This window comes from Schistocerca gregaria, chromosome 2, assembly GCF_023897955.1.
Source record: "Schistocerca gregaria isolate iqSchGreg1 chromosome 2, iqSchGreg1.2, whole genome shotgun sequence".
Classification (NCBI taxonomy): Eukaryota; Metazoa; Arthropoda; class Insecta; order Orthoptera; family Acrididae; genus Schistocerca; species Schistocerca gregaria.
In genome coordinates this window covers 560,871,060-560,894,469 of record NC_064921.1, presented here as the reverse complement: position 1 = coordinate 560,894,469, position 23,410 = coordinate 560,871,060, and the positions used below count along the sequence as shown (strand labels likewise).

At 42.0% G+C, this 23,410-nt stretch overlaps 1 protein-coding gene across 4 annotated transcripts in view; it reads left to right on the top strand.

Annotated features, from left to right (window-relative positions):
• The window catches only part of LOC126332426 (arylsulfatase G-like), a 129,986-nt gene that overhangs the window by 60,256 nt on the left and 46,320 nt on the right, over positions 1-23,410 (top strand). For all 4 annotated transcript variants that reach the window (XM_049996605.1, XM_049996607.1, XM_049996608.1 and 1 more), the window contains exons 7-8: positions 3,273-3,460; positions 6,625-6,800. In XM_049996605.1, coding sequence (XP_049852562.1) covers positions 3,273-3,460; positions 6,625-6,800 — 364 coding nt within the window. The remainder of the gene's footprint in view (positions 1-3,272; positions 3,461-6,624; positions 6,801-23,410) is intronic.

Sequence of the window (23,410 nt, the reverse complement as noted above, 5' to 3'; positions counted from 1 at the left end):
GAAATGCAAAGGCTCAGTCTAGGTTTAGTGGGTGTCAGTGATGTGAAATGGAAAGAAGGCAAGGATATCTGGTTACGTGAGCACTGATTAATAGCAACAGCAGCATAAAAAGTTATAATGGGAGTACAATTTGTTATGAACAGGAAGGTAGGCCAGAGAGAGAGTTACTATGAACAGTTCAGTGACATGGTTGTTCTTATCAGAATCAACAGCAAGTCAACACCAACAACAATAGTTCAGCTATTCATGCTGACACTGCAAGCAGAATGAAGAGGCAGAGAAAGTATATGAGGCTATAACAGGAAATTCAGTACATAAAAGGAGATGGAACCTAACAGTCATGGGGGATTGGAAAGTGGTTGTATGGGAAGGAGTAGATGAAAGGGTTGTGGGAGGGTATAAGCTTGGTAGTAGAAATGAGAGAAGAGAAAGACTAATTGAGTTCTGCAATAAATTTCAGCCAGTAATTCCAAATATTCAGATCAGAATTACAAGAGGAGATGATATGTTTGGAAAAGGCTGGGAGGTATGGGAAGATTCCAGTTAGATTACATGGTCACATAGAGATTCCAAAATCATATACTGGATTGTAAGGCATACTCAGGAGCAGTCATGGACTCAGACCACAATTTTGTAATGATTAAATGTAGGCTGAAGTTTAAGAGATTAGTCATGAAAAATTAATGAGCAAAGAAGTGGGATACAGAAATACTAAGGAATGAAGAGATATGTTGGAAGTTCTCTGAGACTATCACAAATTTTGGAGAGAAAAATGAAAGTAAAAGGTAGGTAAGTGCAAGGAAACAATAGGTAATGGAAGAAATACTTCAAATGATCAACAAAAGACAGAAGTACAAAGGTGTTCCGTGAAATTCAAGACTACAGAAATACAAATCACTTCCGAATGAAATAAATAGGAAGTACAGGGAAGCTAAGGTGAAAATGTGCGTGAACATGTGAAGAAATCGAAAAAGAAATTGTGGTCTGAAGGACTGACTTAGCATATAAAAAGTCAAAACAACCTATCGTAAAATTAAAAGATATGGTGGTTAACACTAAGAGTGCATGTGAATTCCTTTTAAATGTAGAGGAGAGAGCAGATAGGTAGAAAGAGTACACTGAAGGCCCTTGTGAGGAGGAAGATCTGTCTGATGATATGGTAGAAGAAGAAACAGGAGTCAATATAAAAAAGATAGGGAATTCAGTATTAGAGTCAGAATTTAAAAGAGCTTTCGAAGAATTAAGATCAAATAAGGCCAAAGGGATATATAATATTCCATTCTAAAATTATTGTAGGAAGTGAAAAGAAAATGACTATTCACATTGGTGTGCAGAATGTATGAGTCTGGCGATATACCACTTGAGTTTTGGAAAAATGTCATCCACACAGTTCCAAAGACTGCAAGAGCTGACCAGTCTGAGAATTATCACACAATCAGATTGACAGCTCATGCATCCAGGTTGCTGATATTCATAAGAATGGAAAATAAAATTGAGGATCTGTTATATGACAATCAGTTTGGTTTTAGGAAAGGCAAAGACACCAGAGAGGTAGTTGTGACATTGTGGTTGATAATGGAAGCAAGACTGAAGAAAAATCAAGACACATTCATAGGATCTGTCGACCTGAGAAAAGTGCTCAACACTGTAAAATGGTGCAACATGTTCAAAATTCTGAGAAAAATAGGGGTAAGCTATAGGAAAAGATGCATCATCTATAATATATACAAGAACCAAGAGGGAACAGTAAGAGTGGGTGGCCAAGAATGAAGTGCTTGGATTGGAAACGATGTAAGACAGGGATGTAGTCTTTTGCACCTACTATTCAATTTATACATCAAAGAAGCAATGACAAAAATAAAAGAAAGATACAAGAGCAGGGGAAAAATTCAAACTGAAAGTATATCAATAGTAAGATTCACTGATGACACTGCTATCCTCAGTGAAGGTGAAGAAGAATTACAGGATCTGTTGAACAGAATGAACAGTTTAATGGGTAGAGAACATGGATTCAGAGTAAATCAAAGCAAAATGAAAGTAATGAGAAATAGCAGAAATGAGAACAATGTGAAACTTAACATCAAAATTGGGGAGCACAAAGTAGATGAAGTCAAGGAATTCTGCTATCTAGGAAGCAAATAAGCAGACTATCACTGGCAAAAAGGGTATTCCAGGCCAAGAGAAGTGAGCTAGAACCAAACGTAGGCGTCAGTTTGGAGGGTGAAATATCTGAGAGCACAGCATTGTATGTATGGTAGTGAAACATAGACTGTGTGGAAACCAGAAAGTAGAGAATCAAAGAATATGAAATGTAGTGCTACAGAAGAATGTTAAAGATTAGGTGGACTGATAAGGTAAGGAATGAGTGATTTCTCTGGATAATCGGCGAGGGAAGGAGTATATGAAAAACACGGAGTAGAGGTTAAAAGCTATAGGGAAAGACAGAGATTGGAAGACATCCAGCAAATAATTGAGGATGTAGGTAGTTGAGATGGTTGCCAAAGGAGAGGAATTTGCGCTGGGCACATCACGATAGTCACAAGACTGATGACTCAAAAAAATGCTGCTTTTCAAACATAAATTAGCTTAGAAACATACATTTGTCTTGTCTTATTCCATATAATTTATAATTTGATCTAGGGTTTAGTGATTAGTGGACTTCTAAAATTCACTAGAGAGGGAAGGAAGAACATTGCTTAACATGACATCACCAACAAGTACTGGGAATGAAATTAGAATTTAATATCGCAATCATATTTAAATCAGTGTATGTGGTTTACGAGAAAGTATATTTTACACTTTTGTACTGAAGGTATAATACATCTACATCTGACAGACATATTTTTTGGGATCCTAAGATAATTATAAGAGACTAATGGAGTCCATCATAAGAAATGATAATAAAAATAACATTGATTTCCTACCTGATTGTTTTCTTTGCCAGTTGAGCAGCTAAGTCAGTAGATCTCAGTTCTAACAAAATTTTCTCTTTTAAATTAACAATAGGCCAAGAAAAATGTAGAAAAGACAATATGTCTGTAATTGAAATTTATGAGACAAGAAATAAAGCAAAAAAGTGTGTCTCTTGTTAATCATTCAATGCAAGAAATTTTAGACTGTTGGTGCAACTGTAATCCTTTCTTACTTTAAATTTGTAAAATGAGCAGAGTATATATTTTCATTTATTTAATATGATGTGAATAAATGTTTATTATATTATGTTACTCAAGGGAGACTGATGAATGTCCCACATAATCTTTCTCTCATTGCAGGGAGGAGCCCTTCTTCATGTATGTTGCATTGTCACACATACATGTACCATTGGCCCATGGCCCTATGTTTGAAAATATTACTGGAAAAGGCATTTTTGCTGATACCTTGTTTGAGATGGATTGGCTCATTGGAAAAATTGTGAGAACAGCTATGAGATATAGTAAAAATAATTTGATTTGGATTCTGAGTAAGTCCTCCAACCCAAACAACAAAATGAAATTGTCTTTGAGATTAATTCTTTAGACTCATGGAAAGTTTTCTACTTTTATGACCAGCAATTTAAGAGAATACCTATGGGGAGGATTATTGATTCCTACTCTAGCAATAAGCCTGAGTCTGTGGAGAAGCCAAACTCCCCATTACAACCAGTTACCCAGAACAGCTCTGCTGACTTTGAGAGACATGTTTAATTGGGAAGAAATGGTGTCTACTTGTGATATTTGCCTGCTTTATTTCTTTGTTGATAGTCCTTGGTTTTGACATATTGCATTGTTATACTGGCTGAAAAAATGGGGGGTGGAAGTTCAACACTGATACTGTAAATAACGTAGCCGATAGTTGCACAATTACTTTTCATAGTTCTTTACTTTCATTATTCACAACACCCCAATATAACACAATTATATGGCCTGTTTGCTATTGGGAAATGTTGATAAGCTTCATTAATAGGTTGCAGGCAAACATCAGCATACTGCTACCATAGTTTGCTTTTGAACATCTATGAGCAGTAGAAACTAACCACACATTTCACAGTTCTTGCAGAATAATAAGGTATGTGTGATGCTATTTCTCAAATAAATTGAACAGACATTGTCATTACTTGATCTAACACATGGCCTATTTGTGTTACACATCTCCCACTGTTAAGTTGATGCATTGTTGTTACTTGAAACAGTACATAATTCCCCTCTAAAAATTGGCCATGCACTGTCTCAGGACCAAAAATCAGTCCATTATATATCCTCTCAAAAAGGCACTGAAACTATACATTGCTCGATGTTTAAGTTACAGAAATTACAATTAAAACATAGCTCATTCAATTAGCTGAATACATAAAAAAAACTTATCTTTAACATTTTATGTTTTCAATTAGAGCCAAATAAATACTTTCAGAATCCTTGTAGTTCTTCTTCCAAATGTATACAATTATTACAGAATTTATATTTGTTTATAAGTCAAAAATAGAATCTAAGTAGCAAAACAATTATTGATTTCACCCTATAACAAAAGGTATTAACTAGGATTGGTGAAAATAAATTAGGAAATTGATTACATGAACAAAACCAAGCACAAAATTAGACCTGGTGCTATAATCCTTAAGACTGAGTGCCAACCTTTCTCATGCATGTTAATGATAATTAGGCAAAAATGAAAATAAAATGAATTTAAGGAAGCAGATGGCAAGGAAAGAGAGGAAGTAAAGAGATACCAGCTGGCTTCATCATATACTGTGTATGATGCAAAGCTGGTTTCTCTCCAGCAGCATTCAGGTAGTGTGCAGATTTCACGAACTGCTCATTTGAGTTTGTTGAAGCTCGTATAGTAATTGCAACATTGTCTCTGGTACTGGAGGTGGCCATCATATTTTGAGCTGTATTGTTGATCTGTTGTAGAGTCAGAAAGAATAAAGCTTAATGACTTGTCACTGACAACATCATTAGAGATACAGCACAAGACTGAGTTGGACAAAGCTGGGTCTGGATACTGTCAGTGGCTTTTCACTGGTACTACCCCCACTTGACCCTGATTTAGGAAAACCACAAAAAATCTACATCAAGATGTCTTGCCGAACATGCTGCCAAACATGATATCCTTCATTTCAATGACTGCTTCACAGCCTGTGCCATATGGACCCTTCCAACCAACAGCAGCTTGAAAAGATAGAGAAGATAGAGTCACATAATTATACCTGCAGTTCTGGTACATATTGAATTCACTGTGTCATAGTATGATAGCTCACCACTGGCATAGCAAAACCAAAATTGCGTAATTTATTGGTGCAGTTGGGAGGTTGCGAGGGGGGGGGGGGGAGTGGAAAATGGGAGAAGTAGAGGAGGGGGAAGGATGGACAGAGAGAGATAAATAGATAGAGAGAGAGAGAGAGAGAGAGAGAGAGAGAGAGATTCTATTCCACCAGTGCACCCACTAGTGTCTCTCTCTCTTTCCCTCTCCCTCCTCTACTTCTCTTTCTGAGTCCTTTCCTCTACTTCTTCTTTTTTCCACTCCCAGCCCCTCCTCCCCCCCCCCCCTCCCTCTCATCTAACTACTTCATGACTACACCTAGCTGCCCTACTCTGTCCCCACTACATCTTTGCATGCTTCCATGAGCATCACTTTACTGCATGCCCTGCTATCTCTCTTCCTCCCTGCCCCAGCCTCCTCCTTACCTCTACCACTCAGACTGCTTCTTCCATCCTGCGCAGTTACTCACAGTCTCAGTCTGGTCTCAGTGGCCAGAGGCAGTGGTCATGTGTGTGTGAAGTGTGCTTCCATGAATGTGTGTGTGTGTGTGTGTGTGTGTGTGTGTGTGTGTGTGTGTGTGTGTGTGTGTGTATTTGTGTGTGTGTGTGTTTGTGTTTGTGTGTGAGTGTGTGTGTTTACTTTAGAAGAAGGCCTTTTGGTGGAAAGCTCTCATTTTTAGCAGTTTGTGCAAGGTAGCAAGTTATCAACTTAACACAATATTTTTGTTGCACACTTCTATACTATAAGGAGATATTAGGAGCGCAAAGCAGACAGTACTGGGTCTTTTGGTTATCTCTTCCACATGCTGGTACCACTCCAATTTATTATCCATGAGGATTGAACATTTTGATCAATTTATCTGTGTGCTCTCATATGTAGCTTGTTATCAAAGTGGACCACAAGGAATTTTACATACAGTGTTTCATATAGTATATGACTATTAATGTCAGTTTATGACACCAACAGTTTATTGGCACATAAATTACATTATGTAAGTCTTTGTGAGAAAGGTTTCTTGTTGTCAACCAGTTACTGGTCTGTTCAGCTTTCAGCATAGCTGTTCTGTTATGGTTGAGTTTGGGGCCATTCAGTTGTTTGCTTGCGTTATCAGCAAACATTACAGTCTTTGAATGGCCTTTTAAAGCCTTTAAAAGATCTTTATTGTAGATCAAAAACAAGAATGCACCCAGTACCAAATTTTGTGACAATTCACACTTTATGTCTTGCAATTCTGAATTTGAATTTACTCCTTTGGTGTAGTTTGTTCATTACTTGCCTTCTTTTCTCTCAGTGTAAAATACTTAATTTCACAGAATTGTTGAAACTATTACTTTAGTAATAACAATATTGCTATAAATGAAAACTATAATTTATTTGTTCTTGCTTTAGGTGACAATGGACCATGGGAAGTAAAATGTGACTTAGCTGGGTCAAGTGGCCCCTTTGTAGGAGCATGGCAGCGAGATGTGTTGCATGGAGGTGGAGGAGGAAGTGCTGCTAAACAAACTGTTTGGGAAGGTGGTCACAGAGTTCCCAGCTTAGTGCTATGGCCAGGATACATAGAGGTAAGAAAGAACAACATATATTTATCAATAATTTTAAATGTCAGATTAATTGCACAGACTGTTTTGTTTCAATATCATCATCATCATCATCATCATCATTTACGACTGATTATGCCTTTCAGCATTCAGTCTGGAGCATAGCCCCCTTATAAAATTCCTCCATGATCCCCTATTCAGAGCTAACATTAGTGCCTCTTCTGATGTTAAGCCTATTATTTCCAAATCATTCATAACCGAATCCAGGTACCTTCTCCTTGGTCTACCCCGACACCTCGTACCCTCTACTGATGAACCCATGAGTCTCTTGGGAAACCTTGCTTCTCCCATGCATGTAACATGACCCCACCATCTAAGCCTGTTTGCCCTGACTGCTACATCCATAGAGTTCATTCCCAGTTTTTCTTTGATTTCCTCATTGTGGACACCCTCCTACCATTGTTCCCATCTACTAGTACCTGCAATAATCCTAGCTACTTTAATATCCGTAACCTCAGCCTTATTGATAAGGTAACCTGAAGTCACCCAGCTTTTGCTCCCATACAACAAAGTTGGTTGAAAGATTGAATGGGGCACAGGTAACTTAGTCTTGGTACTGACTTCCTTCTTGCAGAACAGAGTAGATCCTAGCTGAGTACTCACTGCATTTACTTTGCTACACCTCACTTCCAGTTCTTTCACTATGTTGCCATCCTGTGAGAATATGCATCCTAAGTACTTGAAACTGTCCACCTGTTTTAACTTTGTTCCTCCTATTTGACACTCAATCCATTTATATCTCTTTCCCACTGACATTACTTTCGTTGTGGAGGTGGTGGTGGTGGTGGTGGTGGTGGTGGTGGTGGTGGTGGTGGTAGTTGTTAGTGTTTAACGTTCCCTCGACAATGAGGTCATTAGAGACGGAGCGCAAGCTCAGGTTAGGGGAGGATTGGGAAGGAAATCGGCCATGCCCTTTCAAAGGAACCATCCCAGCATTTGCCTGAAACGATTTAGGGAAATTATGGAAAACCTAAATCAGGATGGCTGGAGACGGGATTGAACCGTCGTCCTCCCGAATGTGAGTTCAGTGTGCTAACCACTGTGCCACCTCGCTTGGTTTTTGGAGATGCTAATCTTCATACCATAGTCCTTACATTTCTTATCTAGCTCTGAATATTACTTTGCAAACTTTCAATCGAATCTGCCATCACAACTAAGTCATCCGCATATGCGAGACTACTTATTTTGCTTTCACATATCTTAATCTCACCCAGCCAATCTATTGTTTTCATCGTATGATCCATAAATAATATGAACAACAGTGGAGACAGGTTGCAACCTTGTCTTACCCCTGAAACTACTCTGAACCATGAACTCAATTTACCGTCAACTCTAATTGCTGACTATCTATGTAAAAACCTTTAATTGCTTGCAAAAGTTTTGCTCCTATTGCATAATCTCGTAGAACAGACAATAACCTCCTCCTAGGAACCCGGTCATATGCCTTTTCTAGATCTATAAAGCATAGATACAATTTCCTGTTTCACTCATAACACTTCTCCATTATTTGCCGTAAGCTAAAGATCTGGTCCTGACAACCTTTAAGAGGCCTAAATCCACACTGATTTTAATCCAATTTGTCCTTAACTAATACTCACACTTTCCTTTCAACAATACCTGAGAAGATTTTACCCACAACGCTCATTAAAGAGATACCTCTGCAATTGTTACAATCATTTATGTTTCCATGTTTAATGATTGGTGTGATTACTGCTTTCATCCAGTCTGATGGAACCTGTCCCGACTCCCGTGCCATTTCAATTATCCTGTGTAGCCATTTAAGACCTGACATTCCACTGTATTTGATGAGTTCCGACTTAATTTCATCCACCCCAGCCACTTTATTGCATAGCAATCTATTGCCCATTTTCTCCACTTCCTCAAATGTGATCGTCATTCCATCATCATTCCTATCCCATTTTACATTGAAATCTGAAACATTACTGATCATATTTTCACCTACATTGAGCAACTCTTCAAAATATTCCCTCCATCTGCCCAAGGCATTAACAGGATTCCCAGCAGTTTTCCTGATCTGTCCAAAATACTTGTCATTTCCTTCTTACCTCCCTTTCGAAGACTGCTAATTACACTCCAGAATGGTTTTGCAGCAGCTTGACTCAAAGTCTCCAACCTGTTTCCAATGTCTTCCCAAGATTTCTTCTTGGATGTTGTAATTATCTGTTTGGCTTTGTTTCTTTCTTCAACATAACTTTCTCTGTCTATCTGAGTTCTAGTATGTAGCCATTTTTGATATGCCTTCTTTTTCCTTTTACAGGCTGCCTTGACTGTGTCATTCCACCAAGCTGTTTGCTTCATCCTACCTTTACACACTACTGTTCCGAGACATTCTTTAGCCACTTCTAGTACTGTGTCCCTGTACCTTGTCCATTCCTTTTCCAATGACTGTAATTGACTACATTCAACTAACTGGTACCTTTCTAAGATCACTGTTATGTACTTGTGCCTGATTTCCTTATCCTGAAGTTTCTCCACTCTTATCCTCCTACATATGGACCTGACCTCGTGCACTTTCGGCCTCACAATACCAATTTCACTGCAGATTAAATAGTGATCAGTGTCATCAAAGAATCCCCTGAATACACATGTGTCCCTCACAGTCTTCCTGAATTCCTGATCTGTTATTATATAGTCAATGACAGATCTGGTTCCCCTGCCTTCCCAAGTATACCGGTGAATTTTCTTATGTTTAAAAAAGGAATTTGTCATTACTAAGCCCATACTGACACAGAAATCCAAGAGTTGTTTCCCGTTCCTGTTGGCCTCCATAGCCTCTCCAAATTTACCCATAACCTTTTCATACCCTTCTGTTCGATTTCCAATCTTGGCATTAAAATCACCCATGAGCAGAACACTGTCCTTGTCCTTTACTCTAACAACTGCATCACTGAGTGTGTCATAAAAACTATCCATCTTATCTTGATCTGTCCTTTCACAATGCGAATATACTGACACAATCCTAATTTTCTTGCTAGACACTGTCAAATCTATCCACATCAGTCGTTCGTTTACATACATTATTGCAACTATGCTGGGTTCCATTTATTTCCTAATGTAAAGCCCTACACCCCATTGTGCTATTCCTGCTTTGACTCCTGACAGGTAGACCTTGTATTTTCCCACTTCCTCTTCTTTCTCACCCCTTACCTGAATGTCACTAACACCTAAAACGTCCAACCCCATCTTACTTGCAGCCTCTGCCAGCTCTACCTTCTTCCCAGAGTAGCCCCCATTGATATTAATAGTTCCCCATCTCATTACCATTCCTTTGCTGAGTCGTATCTTAGGAGTCCCTGGTTTGTCAATTAGAGGTGGGACTCCGTCACCTCCAAAGGTCCGAGGCATTTTGCTCTGATTGTTGCCAGCACATCTACATCTACATCTACATCTACATCTACATGACTACTCTGCAATTCACATTTAAGTGCTTGGCAGAGGGTTCATCGAACCACAATCATACCATCTCTCTACTATTCCACTCCCGAACAGCGAGCGGGAAAAACGAACACATAAACCTTTCTGTTCGAGCTCTGATTTCTCTTATTTTATTTTGATGATCATTCCTACCTATGTAGGTTGGGCTCAACAAAATATTTTCGCATTCGGAAGAGAAAGTTGGTGACTGAAATTTCGTAAAATGGTCTCGCCATGACGAAAAAGGTCTATGCTGTAATGACTTCCATCCCAACTCGTGTATCATATCTGCCACACTCTCTCCCCTATAACACGATAATACAAAACGAGCTGCCCTTTTTTGCACCCTTTCGATGTCCTCCGTCAATCCCACCTGGTAAGGATCCCACACCGCGCAGCAATATTCTAACAGAGGACGAACGAGTGTAGTGTAAGCTGTCTCTTTAATGGACTTGTTGCATCTTCGAAGTGTCCTGCCAATGAAATGCATCCTTTGGCTCGCCTTCCCGACAATATTATCTATGTGGTCCTTCCAACTGAAGTTGTTCGTAATTTTAACACCCAGGTACTTAGTTGAATTGACAGCCTTGAGAATTGTACTATTTATCGAGTAATCGAATTCCAATGGATTTCTTTTGGAACTCATGTGGATCATCTCACACTTTTCGTTATTTAGCGTCAACTGCCACCTGACACACCATACAGCAATCTTTTCTAAATAGCTTTGCAGCTGATACTGGTCTTCGGATGACCTTACTAGATGGTAAATTACAGCATCATCTGCAAACAGTCTAAGAGAACTGCTCAGATTGTCACCCAGGTCATTTATATAGATCAGGAACAGTAGAGGTTCCAGGACGCTTCCCTGGGGAACACCTGATATCACTTCAGTTTTACTCGATGATTTGCCATCTATTACTACGAACTGCGACCTTCCTGACAGGATATCACGAATCCAGTCGCACAACTGAGACGATACCCCATAGCACCGCAGCTTGATTAGAAGTCGCTTGTGAGGAACGGTGTCAAAAGCTTTCCGGAAATCTAGAAATACGGAATCAACTTGAGATCCCCTGTCGATAGCGGCCATTACTTCGTGCGAATAAAGAGCTAACTGTGTTGCACAAAAGCGATGTTTTCTGAAGCCATGCTGATTACGTGTCAATAGATCGTTCCCTTCGAGGTGATTCATAATGTTTGAATACAGTATATGCTCCAAAACCCTACTGCAAACCGACGTCAATGATATAGGTCTGTAGTTAAATGGATTACTCCTACTACCCTTCTTGAACACTGGTGCGACCTGCGCAATTTTCCAATCTGTAGGTACAGATCTATCGGTGAGCGAGCGGTTGTATATGAGTGCTAAGTAGGGAGCTATAGTATCAGCATAATCTGAAAGGAACCTAATCGGTATACAATCTGGACCTGAAGACTTGCCCGTATCAAGCGATTTGAGTTGCTTCGCAACCCCTAAGGTATCTTCTTCTAAGAAACTCATGCTAGCAGATGTTCGTGTTTCTGGAATATTCCATTCGTCTTCCCTGGTGAAGGAATTTCGGAAAACTGTGTCCAATAACTCTGCTTTAGCGGCACAGTCGTCGATAACAGTACCATCGGCACTGCGCAGCGAAGGTATTGACTGCGTCTTGCCGCTTGTGTACTTTACATACGACCAGAATTTCTTCGGATTTTCTACCAAATTTCGAGACAATGTTTCATTGTGGAACCTATTAAAGGCATCTCGCATCGAAGTACGTGCCAAATTTCGCGCGTCTGTAAATTTTAGCCCATCTTCGGGATTTCGCGTTCTTCTGAACTTAGCATGCTTTTTCCGTTGCCTCTGCAACAGCGTTCGGACCTTTTTTGTGTACCACAGGGGATCCGTTCCATCTCTTACCAATTTATGAGGTATGAATATCTCAATTGCTGTTGCTACTATATCTTTGAATTTGAGCCACATCTCGTCTACATTCGCATAGTCAGTTCGGAAGGAATGGAAATTGTCTTTTAGGAAGGCTTCTAGTGGCACCATATTTAAAGTACCAGGGAAGAAGGTTCCTAGCCTTACTTGCCCCGGGTCCCATTGAGTTGTACCCCTAACGGTTTAGGGACTAACCAATGGATTTGGTATTCTTTGCCATCTGAACACAAAGGTGACCATGGCTCAGAATATGTCCGAGATGCCCAGCCTTATTCCAAAGTAACTGGTATCTTGACTATCAGGACCACTTACTTGGCCACTCATACATTACCGTAGTTCATTAACTAAGACATGACAACAGGACAGGACAACAGGAATCCACACCCATTGCCTCAATAAAGTATCTCATATTGTGCTGGATTTCCTACCACATTTTCTGCAGGTATCTATTGAGAGTCATCATTGGCTTGTGTGTGTGACCAATATTGATCTAAGAAATTGGTCAAAGATTTAGGGAATGGCATGACTATGCTCTGACTAAACATGGGATCATCAGTGTACATTCAGTTTTATTGATTGTGGTCTTAATATTTCTGGTTCCCATTTTTAATATGTGCATCAAATTGTCTGTCAAATTGCCACAAAGAAATTGAGTATTTTCCTGTAAAAGCTTGTAAAAATGCAACTGATCATAGAGAGACCTTCAGCTCAAATTTGCTGAGTGAATATATTCTAAGAAATCCTATCTGTGAATCACTACACCATACAAATGTAGGACCACTGTTTGAGTTGGGTATTCCTTTCTTTAAATGTTTCTGATTGGTTTCTTAAACCTATCACTGTTGTTAGTGAGTTCATTTTTTGCAGTTTCTATCAGGTCATACAGTTCCTGATATTTCTTGTGCATTCTTGCCATTGTCTTGTAGATTTTCCTGACATTGTTATACTTTCATCACGCCTAAGAACTAACACCCTAAAAAACTCTTTCTTTTCCTTCATCTACTTTAACATCTATACCTCTTGTTTGTGTTGTCTTCTGTTCTTTACCTGATGTACCTCACCCCTTTCTTCATTTGTACATGTTTCCATCTTTCTATTAATATCACAACTGTATCTTAGCCATAATTAATTGTCATTCACTACACAACTATTCTTCCTTTTCTGGATTCTCACATGATTGCGCACAGGTTGCGGTACTGTCCATGAAGTTCACCTCCTTTTCAATCACACTATTGCTCAAAAATCCTGAAACCTTTGTTTCATTCCATTGTTCCATTTTGTTGCTTATTCACTAAATATTTCTGGCACTTCCTAATACAATAGCAGGTTCACAGTTAATACCTGTGAAATGGTCATGACCCACATTTTTGTACTTACAGTGATGCTTATACTGCACAACACAGTTTAATACAATATATAATGTGTATATATAAGGACAACATCCTGAGGAGAGAAAAAAACTTCAGAAGTTCTACAGCAGCAATGCCAAACAATTCTACAGTGTCTGCTTACTGTGTCCCTTAACTTTTGTTGGCTAATTTAGTTTGATGCTCTGCAGTCCATCTTCTTTAATGGTTTATTGAACACATCAGAATGACTGAATGGTTCACTATGGTTGTACCATAAGATGGGGTAATATCAGATGGAATTTTAATATTCTTTAAGGTAGCTTCACAAAGAATATTAAATTCATACAACAAAAAGTGTGAGATATTTGAGGTGACATTGAAGAATCATATGATGGTGAAGTCTTATCATAAGATTCAAGAGGAGTGAGATTTACAGTAAAATTTTTACTTATCTTTTCTCACACATTTGGCTCCAGTTCTTTATTCCCACAGGTCTGATTCTTGAATCTGAAATTCTCACATTTTAAGTCCTAAAATTATGAAGTATGTCTCTGCAGAATTTTTATACTTATTATGATTTATTGCATTAAATTTTACTGTATCACACTGCCTTTTGAATTTTCACATTAACAAAGCCAAAATTACATTGCTCATCCAAACTAAAAAAATACATCTGATCACATCAGATGCATGCTTACTGCTCTCCCACTCTGGTAATAACAATATTCCAAAGGATTTACAGTTTTTCTTGACAAATGAATTTCTATTAGTTTAGATTATTATTTTATACATGAATCGAGAAATAAATATAATAAACAGTACTAGATTGTGCAATTAATAATAGAAATTTTAAGTGTGCTAAGTGTTTTGTAATTTCAGATATTTCTAAAAAAGCAATTTTGACTGTACGTTCAGAGCTACTACATGTCAATAGTAACAGTGAAAATAAAGTAATTTTTTGTCCTAAACTTTTGATTGAAGTGTAACATATTGTGTATAAAATAGAAAGAAACTTCCACATGGGAAAAATATATTAAAAACAAAGATTCCAAGACTTACCAAGCGGGAAAGCGCCGGCAGACAGGCACAATGAACAAAACACACACACACACACACACACACACAGAATTACTAGCTTTCGCAACCGATGGTTGCTTCTTCAGGAAGGAGAGGGAAAGACGAAAGGATGTGGGTTTTAAGGAAATGGTAAGGTGTCATTCCAATCCCGGGAGCAGAAAGACTTCCCTTAGGGCGAAAAAAGGACAGGTGTACACTCGCGCACACACACACACACACACATGTATCCATCCGCACATACACAAACACAAGCAGACATACACTCCTGGAAATTGAAATAAGAACACCGTGAATTCATTGTCCCAGGAAGGGGAAACTTTATTGACACATTCCTGGGGTCAGATACATCACATGATTACACTGACAGAACCACAGGCACATAGACACAGGAAACAGGGCATGCACAATGTCGGCACTAGTACAGTGTATATCCACCTTTCGCAGCAATGCAAGCTGCTATTCTCCCATGGAGGCGATCGTAGAGATGCTGGATGTAGTCCTGTGGAACAGCTTGCCATGCCATTTCCACCTGGCGCCTCAGTTGGACCAGCGTTCGTGCTGGACGTGCAGTCCGCGTGAGACGACGCTTCATCCAGTCCCAAACATGCTCAATGGGGGACAGATACGAAGATCTTGCTGGCCAGGGTAGTTGACATACACCTTCTAGAGCACGTTGGGTGGCACGGGATACATGCAGACGTGCATTGTCCTGTTGGAACAGCAAGTTCCCTTGCCAGTCTAGGAAAGGTAGAACGATGGGTTCGATGACGGTTTGGATGTACCGTGCACTATTCAGTGTCCCCTCGACGATCACCAGAGGTGTACGGCCAGTGTAGGAGATCGCTCCCCACACCATGATGCCGGGTGTTGGCCATGTGTGCCTCGGTCGTATGCAGTCCTGATTGTGGCGCTCACCTGCACGGTGCCAATCACGCATACGACCATCATTGGCACCAAGGCAGAAGCGACTCTCATCGCTGAAGACGACACGTCTCCATTCGTCTCTCCATTCAGGCCTGTCGCGACACCACTGGAGGCGGGCTGCACGATGTTGGGGCATGAGCGGAAGACGGCCTAACGGTGTGCGGCACCGTAGCCCAGCTTCATGGAGACGGTTGCGAATGGTCCTCGCCGATACCCCAGGAGCAACAGTGACCCTAATTTGCTGGGAAGTGGCGGTGCGGTCCCCTACGGCACTGCGCAGGATCCTACGGTCTTGGCGTGCATGTGCGTCGCTGCGGTCCGGTCCCAGGTCGACGGGCACGTGCACCTTCTGCCGACCACTGGTGACAACATCGATGTACTGTGGAGACCTCAGGCCCCACGTGTTGAGCAATTCGGCGGTACGTCCACCCGGCCTCACGCATGCCCACTATACGCCCTCGCTCAAAGTCCGTCAACTGCACATACGGTTCGCGTCCACGCTGTCGCGGCATGCTACCAGTGTTAAAGACTGCGATGGAGCTCCGTATGCCACGGCAAACTGGCTGACACTGACGGCGGCGGTGCACAAATGTTGCGCAGCTAGCGCCATTCGACGGCCAATACCGCGGTTCCTGGTGTGTCCGCTGTGCCGTGCGTGTGATCATTGCTTGTACAGCCCTCTCGCAGTGTCCGGAGCAAGTATGGTGGGTCTGACACACCGGTGTCAATGTGTTCTTTTTTCCATTTCCAGGAGTGTATTTAAAGGCAAAGAGTAAGGGCAGAGATGTCAGTCGAGGCGGAAGTACAGAGGCAAAGAAGTTGTTGAAAGACAGGTGAGGTATGAGCGGCGGCAACTTGAAATTAGCGGAGGTTGAGGCCTGGCGGATATCGAGAAGAGAGGATATACTGAAGGGCGAGTTCCCATCTCCAGAGTTCGGATAGGTTGGTGTTGGTGGGAAGTATCCAGATAACTCGGACGGTGTAACACTGTGCCAAGATGTGCTGGCCGTGCACCAAGGCATGTTTAGCCACAGGGTGATCCTCATTAACAACAAACACTGTCTGCCTGTGTCCATTCATGCGAATGGACAGTTTGTTGCTGGTCATTCCCACATAGAAACCGTCACAGTGCAGGCAGGTCAGTTGGTAAATCACGTGGGTGCTTTCACACGTGGCTCTCCCTTTGATCGTGTACACCTTCCGGGTTACAGGACTGGAGTAGGTGGTGGTGGGAGGGTGCATAGGACAGGTTTTACACCGGGGGTGGTTGCAAGGGTAGGAGCCAGAGGGTAGGGAAGGTGGTTTGGGGATTTCATAGGGATGAACCAAGAGGTTACGAAGGTTAGGTGGACGGCGAAAAGACACTCTTGGTGGAGTGGGGAGGATTTCATGAAGGATGGATCTCATTTCGGGGCAGGATTTTAGGAAGTCGTATCCCTGCTGGAGAGCCACATTCAAGGTCTGATCCAGTCCTGGGAAGTATTCTGTCATAAGTGGGGCACTTTTGGGGTTCTTCTGTGTGGGGTTCTGGGTTTGAGGGGATGAGGAAGTGGCTCTGGTTATGTGCTTCTGTACCAGGTCGGGAGGGTAGTTGCGGGATGCGAAAGCTGTTTTCAGGTTGTTGGTGTAATGGTCGAGGGATTCAGGACTGGAGCAGATTCGTTTGCCACGAAGGCCTAGGCTGTAGGGAAGGGATCGTTTGATATGGAATGGGTGGCAGCTGTCATAATGGAGGTACTGTTGCTTGTTGGTGGGTTTGATGTGGACGGATGTGTGAAGCTGGCCACTGGACAGATGGAGGTCAACGTCTAGGAAAGTGGCATGGGATTTGGAGCAGGACCAGGTGAATCTGATGGAACCAAAGGAGTTGAGGTTGGAGAGGAAATTCTGGAGTTGTTCTTCACTGTGAGTCCAGATCATGAAAATGTCATCAATAAATCTGTACCAAACTTTGGGTTGGCAGGCTTGGGTAACCAAGAAGGCTTCCTCTAAGCGACCCATAAATAGGTTGGCATACGAGGGGGCCATCCTGGTACCCATGGCTGTTCCCTTTAATTGTTGGTATGTCTGGCCTTCAAAAGTGAAGAAGTTGTGGGTCAGGATGAAGCTGGCTAAGGTGACGAGGAAAGAGGTTTTAGCTAGGGTGGCAGGTGATCGGCGTGAAAGGAAGTGCTCCATTGCAGCGAGGCCCTGGACGTGCGGGATATTCGTGTATAGGGAAGTGGCATCAATGGTTAAAAGGATGGTTTCCGGGGGTAACAGACTGGGTACGGATTCCAGGCATTCGAGAAAGTGATTGGTGTCTTTGATGAAGGATGGGAGACTGCATGTAATGGGTTGAAGGTGTTGATCCACGTAGGCAGAGATACGTTCTGTGAGGGCTTGGTAACCAGCTACAATGGGGCAGCCAGGATGTTTGGGTTTGTGAATTTTAGGAAGTAGGTAGAAGGTAGGAGTGCGAGGTGTCGGTGGGGTCAGGAGTTTGATGGAGTCAGGTGAAAGGTTTTGTAGGGGGCCAAAGGTTCTGAGGATTCCTTGAAGCTCCGCCTGGACATCAGGAATGGGATTACCTTGGCAAACTTTGTATGTAGAGTTGTCTGAAAGTTGACGCAGTCCCTCAGCCACATACTCCCGACGATCAAGTACCACGGTCGTGGAACCTTTATCAGCCGGAAGAATGATGATGGATCGGTCAGCTTTCAGATCACGGATAGCCTGGGCTTCGGCTGTGGTGATGTTGGGAGCAGGATTGAGGTTTTTCAAGAAAGATTGAAAGGCAAGGCTGGAGGTGAGAAATTCCTGGAAGGTTTGGAGAGGGTGATTTTGAGGAAGAGGAGATGGGTCCCGCTGTGATGGAGGACGGAACTGTTGCAGGCAGGGTTCAATTTGGATAGTGTCTTGGGGAGTTGGATCATTAGGAGTGGGATCAGGATTATTTTTCTTCATGGCAAAGTGATATTTCCAGCAGAGACTACGAGTGTAGGACAGTAAATCTTTGACAAGGGCAGTTTGGTTGAACCTGGGAGTGGGGCTGAAGGTGAGGCCTTTGGATAGGACAGAGGTTTCGGATTTGGAGAGGGGTTTGGAGGAAAGGTTAACTACTGAATTGGGGTGTTGTGGTTCCAGATTGTGTTGACTAGAATTTTGAGGTGTTGGGGGAAGTGGAGCTGGAAGTGGGAGATTGAGTAGATGGGAGAGACTGGGTCTGTGTGCAATGAGAGGAGGTTGAGGTTTGTTGGAAAGGTTGTGGAGGGTGAGTGAGTTGCCTTTCCGGAGGTGGGAAACCAGGAGATTGGATAGTTTTTTTAGGTGGAGGGTGGCATGCTGTTCTAATTTGCAGTTGGCCTGTAGGAGGATGCTAAGTACAGCTGGTGTGGATGTGGGAGAGGAAAGATTGAGGACTTTGATTTGGGATAGGAGTTGACGGGTCTGTTCATAGACGTTGACGTCCACTTTCCTAGACGTTGACCTCCATCTGTCTAGTGGCCAGCTTCACACATCCGTCCACATCAAACCCACGAACAAGCAATAGTACCTCCATTATGACAGCTGCCACCCATTCCATATCAAACGATCCCTTCCCTACAGCCTAGGCCTTCGTGGCAAACGAATCTGCTCCAGTCCTGAATCCCTCGACCATTACACCAACAACCTGAAAACAGCTTTCGCATCCCGCAACTACCCTCCCGACCTGGTACAGAAGCACATAACCAGAGCCACTTCCTCATCCCCTCAAACCCAGAACCCCACACAGAAGAACCCCAAAAGTGCCCCACTTGTGACAGAATACTTCCCAGGACTGGATCAGACCTTGAATGTGGCTCTCCAGCAGGGATACGACTTCCTAAAATCCTGCCCCGAAATGAGATCCATCCTTCATGAAATCCTCCCCACTCCACCAAGAGTGTCTTTCCGCCGTCCACCTAACCTTTGTAACCTCTTGGTTCATCCCTATGAAATCCCCAAACCACCTTCCCTACCCTCTGGCTCCTACCCTTGCAACCGCCCCCGGTGTAAAACCTGTCCTATGCACCCTCCCACCACCACCTACTCCAGTCCTGTAACCCGGAAGGTGTACACGATCAAAGGGAGAGCCACGCGTGAAAACACCCACGTGATTTACCAACTGACCTGCCTGCACTGTGACGGTTTCTATGCGGGAATGACCAGCAACAAACTGTCCAATCGCATGAACGGACACAGGAAGACAGTGTTTGTTGGTAATGAGGATCACCCTGTGGCTAAACATGCCTTGGTGCACGGCCAGCACATCTTGGCACAGTGTTACACCGTCCGAGTTATCTGGATACTTCCCACCAACACCAACCTATCCGAACTCTGGAGATGGGAACTCGCCCTTCAGTATATCCTCTCTTCTCGATATCAAGTTGCCGCCGCTCATACCTCACCTGTCTTTCAACAACTTCTTTGCCTCTGTACTTCCGCCTCGACTGACATCTCTGCCCGTACTCTTTGCCTTTAAATATGTCTGCTTGTGTTTGTGTATTTGCGGATGGATATATGTGTGTGTGTGTGTGTGTGTGTGTGTGTGTGTGTGTGTGTGTGCGCGCGAGTGTACACCTGTCCTTTTTTCGCCTAAGGGAAGTCTTTCCGCTCCCGGGATTGGAATGACACCTTACCATTTCCTTAAAACCCACATCCTTTCGTCTTTCCCTCTCCTTCCTGAAGAAGCAACCATCGGTTGTGAGAGCTAGTAATTCTGTGTGTGTGTTTGTGTGTTTTGTTCATTGTGCCTGTCTGCCGGCGCTTTCCCGCTTGGTAAGTCTTGGAATCTTTGTTTTTAATATATATTGTGTATAAAATTACATGAAAATTTTCAGAAAAGCAGCTGAGACAATATTTACCTGACCAAAATTCAAAAAAATATTTCTGCTACTGACTGGTGTTTGCCTTCAGTACCATCATCTAGAATCACACAAAAAAAACACACACAGATTTGCTGCACTGATATGGATGCTGAAATCTGACTCCCCTCCTTTTGTGTCCACTTCTGTTAAGATTCTGACAAACTAACTGTTTAGTTGTTTCCTTCCACTCATGTGTTTATTAAGCAAATCTTCAATATGATATGTAAAATATGCTTGATGCCTTCCTGTATGGCTGTTTTCCTGCTCTTACAGCAGCACTAAGATTTTGTGGGTCATAATTCTACATCTGAAGGCTCCAAGTCTCCCTTCATAAGTCTGCGGCACTGTCCAGTGTTCCCCCACTGTATGTAAATATTTGTTAATAGTTTACTAGGCATTATTTCAAGTGAGTTAGGCAGACAAACTACATTCACATTTCATTCTTAACACTTACATAAGTAAATTATGAGGAAATTATGCTTACCACTATTTTTCTCTTCTAGTACAATTACAAAAGCATTTGTATAAATTATACAATCCATTGAAAATTGCTAGACTCCACTTCAAAGTGTAACAATCTGTGTTCAACTCTGCTTTACAATACCTAAAGTGTAGACAGCAAAACACATGCATGAAATAAAAGATTGCATTTGGTGATATCAACATAAGTTGAAAAACATACTGTTCCCATTCGTCCCTGTACCTGATATTTCCTCATCTTACAATACCTTCTTTCCAGAGGACTGCCTGTCCCATGCTATCATGGCTGTCACTGGCTCTTTGTGCACTGAAGTAGTCTCTTCCGGATCACATTATTGTAACTGATAATATCTTTACGGAAAAGTCCAATGAACAAAATTTTTATTTCCAATCCAATAGGCAGTGGCCTGTCTGGCCATGACATATCTGTCCTTTTGTTAAATCAGGATACAAAATTTACTAAATCTAAGTTCAAGAGGGTAATCAGTATGCCAAAAATTGATTATTTTAGGAAACTCTTCAAAGACATGAATGTGAGTGATGTATACAGTGCTCATGACATGAATGAAGAATAGAACACTTTTGCTGCTAAAGTCCTAACTGCATTTGAATAAAATAGAAAGAAACTTCCACATGGGAAAAATATATTAAAAACAAAGTTTCCAAGACTTACCAAGCGGGAAAGCGCCGGCAGACAGGCACATGAACAAAACACACAAACACACACACAGAATTACTAGCTTTCGCAACCGATGGTTGCTTCTTCAGGAAGGAGAGGGAAAGACGAAAGGATGTGGGTTTTAAGGGAGAGGGTAAGGAGTCATTCCAATCCCGGGAGCGGAAAGACTTCCCTTAGGGAAAAACCGGACAGGTGTACACTCGCGCGCGCACACACACACACACACACACACACACACACACACACACACACACACACACACACACACACACACACCATTTTTTCCCCTAAGGGAAGTCTTTCCGCTCCCGCGATTGGAATGACTCCTTACCCTCTCCCTTAAAACCCACATCCTTTCGTCTTTCCCTCTCCTTCCTGAAGAAGCAACCAACGGTTACGAAAGCTAGTAATTCTGTGTGTGTGTTTGTGTGTTTTGTTCATGTGCCTGTCTGCCGGCGCTTTCCTGCTTGGTAAGTCTTGGAATCTTTGTTTTTAATATAACTGCATTTGAAAGTTGATGAGTGTCAGAACCAGAAATTAAGAGTAGCAGACAGCACCTTTAGGAGATTCAGCCCACCTGAACTGCAGCCTGCTGGTAAATCTGTGGATTACTTAAATGTTACACAGTATATTTTACATCTTTCTTTTTACATCTATTTGTACTTATTGCTCCAATTGCTTTTCCACTAGCCTCGTACAAGATTCATTGATAGTATTGCAAAACTTTTCAACAACAATAACGGTCACTGCAAAGATGGGATTTTTAAATTTGGTATGTGCTGTCATAAAATATTTCAGACCAGCCATTACAAATAACTTCAGTAATTTGACTGTGATCTTTACTACACCAGCAGAAGTAATGTCCCCATAAAATCATTAAAATAAAAAATCTAGTGTTTATGATAAAATATGAGCACATTTAAATAATGAGTATTCTTGTGAGTTAAGTAACATATTAAGCTATTTGTGCAAGCAGTCAATTATCAGTGTAAAATTTCCCAAATGGGTGAAACATGCAGAACTTAAACCTTTGTATAAGAAGGAAGATAAATAAATACCATCAAAGTTCCATCCAGTTTTGCTTTTGCCCACATTCTCAAAAATTTTAGAAAAGGTTATATCTGTTATGGTGTCAGGGTGGTTCAATAGTTATTGACACCATAATATGTCAGGAAGATGTCTCAGAATAATGAGTTAGGTGGTGGGCCACGGGCGAAACCTCAATGGTGTATGCAGACCCTGGGCAGCAGGGCTCACCTCAGCAAAACACACAGCAGCATATGGGCACTGGCCAGTGTGAGGATGCAAGGCAGGAAGGCAGCCAAAGTAGAAGTGTACCAGTAGTGTCTCGGTGAGCATATGGCTGTGACCCACAGCAGAGTGCAAGTGTGACTGTCAGTTGAGAGCTTGCTAAAGGTCAGGTGCAGGACACATCAAGCCATGGACTGTGAATCGAGGACACCCTTGGCAGTGCCCAGGAGTCGCTTGATAACAGTCTGCAAGAGGTTCCAGCTCAGTTCGATGGTGCAAGTTCAGGCCCTGGCAGCATTAAGCCTAGGTGCAGCCCATAGATCAGTGGCTAATGGAGGCAGTGATTCGTTGTTGATGAGACTGAATGATACATATCAGGTTGATGGCTGAAGTGGAGTTGTTCTTGGTGCAGACAGCAGCTAAAAACAAGTACTGCTAGGTCCGTATAGCTAGTTTTTATGCCAATTTCACCAGCTATGTTTCAACTGGGGTTGGCCTTCGGTCTCATAGGGAGGCGCACACAGTGCAGTGTCAGGCCCTGGCATGTGGTAACCTCACTCGTTTGAGTGCCAAACTGGTTGTCTTGA